Below are 2,257 nucleotides of genomic sequence, written 5' to 3'. Positions count from 1 at the left end.
TGGTGATGGTGATGGTGGTGGTGGTGGTGGTGGTGGTGGTGATGGTGATGGTGATGATGGTGATGGTGATGGTGATGATGATGGTGGTGGGGTGGTGATGGTAATGATGATTGTGGTGATGATGGTGATGGTGATGATGATGATGATAGTGGTGGTGGTGGTGATGGTGATGATGATAGCCAAAATTCATAGCACTATGTGCCAGGTACTGTGATAAGTACTTTACAATTATCTCATTTGATCCCAGATCATGGCTCAAGAGCTACCTCCTTTACCATCTTAAGAACTTGGTTCATCTCATGCTGATCCCTCCACTCCACCTTCTCTCCATCCCTCGCCAATAACTTCTCCCACATCCTTCACAATAATGCCTCACTCTCTCTTGCCAGTACCCCTCCTCCAAGACTTTAACTCTACTCCCATCTCCTCTCAGATCCCACTTGAATCCCTCAGCCCTCCCCATTCTCTGGCCTTTCTTCACCTATTGGATTTCATGTGAGAAAGGGATCTCCAGACCCCTCCCTGGCCATGAAGATCTGAACCCCCACTCCAGACCCTAGTAGAGTCCCTCCAGAGTTTAGGAGAGAGGGCGGGTATTATGCTAAATTTTCAATCAAATTATGTGCAAATCAATCCCCCCCCCTTCTCTGTTATTCTCTCTCAGACAGATTGGACTGAAGGGGGACGGGGGGACCAGCACAGGTGGGTGTATCCAAGCCTTCAGATAGTTCTGGGATTCTGGAGAAAGGCTAAGAGATTTGATAAGTTTTAGGATGATACCTAAAAATCTCCCCTCTTGTTTGATGAGTAAAGAAATTGACATCACACTATTCTTTGAAAGACATGGGATCTGGGAGGTCCCTACTCAACACATTGGGCATACTGTCCCTTCACCATTCCAGACACAGAACCATCCCCATCTCTGCCCAACAACACATACACCCCTTAAGACACCATGGTTGGAGACTAGCACCTTATTGATCACCTGGACCAATGCCCTAATTTTACAGAAAGGGAAACTGAGGTTCCTGAACAACAAATGACTTGATCAAGATCACGCAGTTGAATCTAGAACTTGAACTCAGGTCTCCTAACTCTCGGGCTGATATTCTTTCCATGGCATCTTGGCAGAACCCCCCCCCTTCTCCTCTAGGCAGAGCCTGGGTAAGATGGCCATCCCATGGGGTGTCAGTGAGTTAAGTAGAGCATCTGGAGCATCAGCACAGGCAGCCCATCACTAATAGTTCAGTGCCCTACCCCCACTCTGGGCCCAGCACTCACTTGGGCAGTGGCACAGTGCACCCCATTCCACAGAGATCCCCTAGGGAGATGGGCTGATCCTTGCTCCAGATCAAGCAGCAAATGGACATCCTGCTTCCAGGACCCTTTCTTCTTCATCCTGCTGACAGAAGGACCAGCAGGCTCCAGATGTCCCCAGACCAAGCAAAGAAAAAGGGACCCCAGATCTGGGGCTCAAAAATTTTTACTTCTCATTTCAGCAGCATCCCTGGGAACAGGAGGGAGGGAGGAGGTATTCCTCACATCCCAGCAACCAAGGAGCTCCTAAGGGGAGGGCGCCACTCCACATGGGGTCCCTAGGAGTCATCAATAAAAACAGCTTGTGTTCATTACATAACGCAGCACGAAGCTCTTCCCTCACAACACCTCTGCCAAGGGGCAGTGGAAGGAAGGTCTGGCCCAAGCTGGTAACGAGCAGCACCGGGATCAGTACCTGTCCTCTGGCCGACATATAGAGTTCTTTCCCTTATGCCACACTGCAAAGAAAGCAATGCTCGGGGTCCAGGAGCACTGAGAAGATTAGACCATCTGCCCAATGGAGGGGAGGGCCCAGCAGAATCTGCTACGGCAAGGAGAGGGCACCAGAGTTCTAGGTCAACTGCACCATATACTGGGTGACCTTGAACAAACCATTTCCTTTGTCTGGGACTCAGTCTCCTTCCCTGTAAAAGGAGAAAGCTGCAAAGAAGCATAGTTATGTTTGATGCCAGGAGAAACTCCTTCCTAACAATCCTTCAGTGGTTTGGTTTTGACTCTTCCTGACCCCATTTAGGGTTTTCTCGGCAGCAATACTAGAGAAGTTTGCCATTTCCTTCTCCAGATCATTTTACAGATGAGTAAACTGAGGCAAACGGGGGAAGTGACTTGCCCAGGGTCACACAGTAAGTATCTGAGGTTGGATTTGAATTCAGGTCTTCCTGACTCTGAGTCCAGTACCCTATGCATTATGGTGCTACCT

The 2,257-nt window shown here is 49.2% G+C and overlaps 1 protein-coding gene across 1 annotated transcript in view; it reads right to left on the bottom strand.

Annotated features, from left to right (window-relative positions):
• The window catches only part of LOC138154309 (anoctamin-7-like), a 23,161-nt gene extending 21,411 nt beyond the window's left edge, over nt 1-1,750 (bottom strand). Inside the window, 2 exon segments of the mRNA XM_069078939.1 lie at nt 1,282-1,422; nt 1,733-1,750. Of these exon segments, the coding sequence (XP_068935040.1) occupies nt 1,282-1,422; nt 1,733-1,750 (159 nt within the window).
• Between the last annotated feature and the right edge of the window lie 507 nt (nt 1,751-2,257).

Source organism: Petaurus breviceps, unplaced genomic scaffold (assembly GCF_028583685.1).
Source record: "Petaurus breviceps papuanus isolate PSGF00001 unplaced genomic scaffold, PetGlider_PUasm1.0 91041, whole genome shotgun sequence".
Taxonomy (NCBI): domain Eukaryota; kingdom Metazoa; phylum Chordata; class Mammalia; order Diprotodontia; family Petauridae; genus Petaurus; species Petaurus breviceps.
The sequence above is the reverse complement of the archived record's forward strand: the minus strand, read 5'-3'. Positions and strand labels throughout refer to the sequence as shown.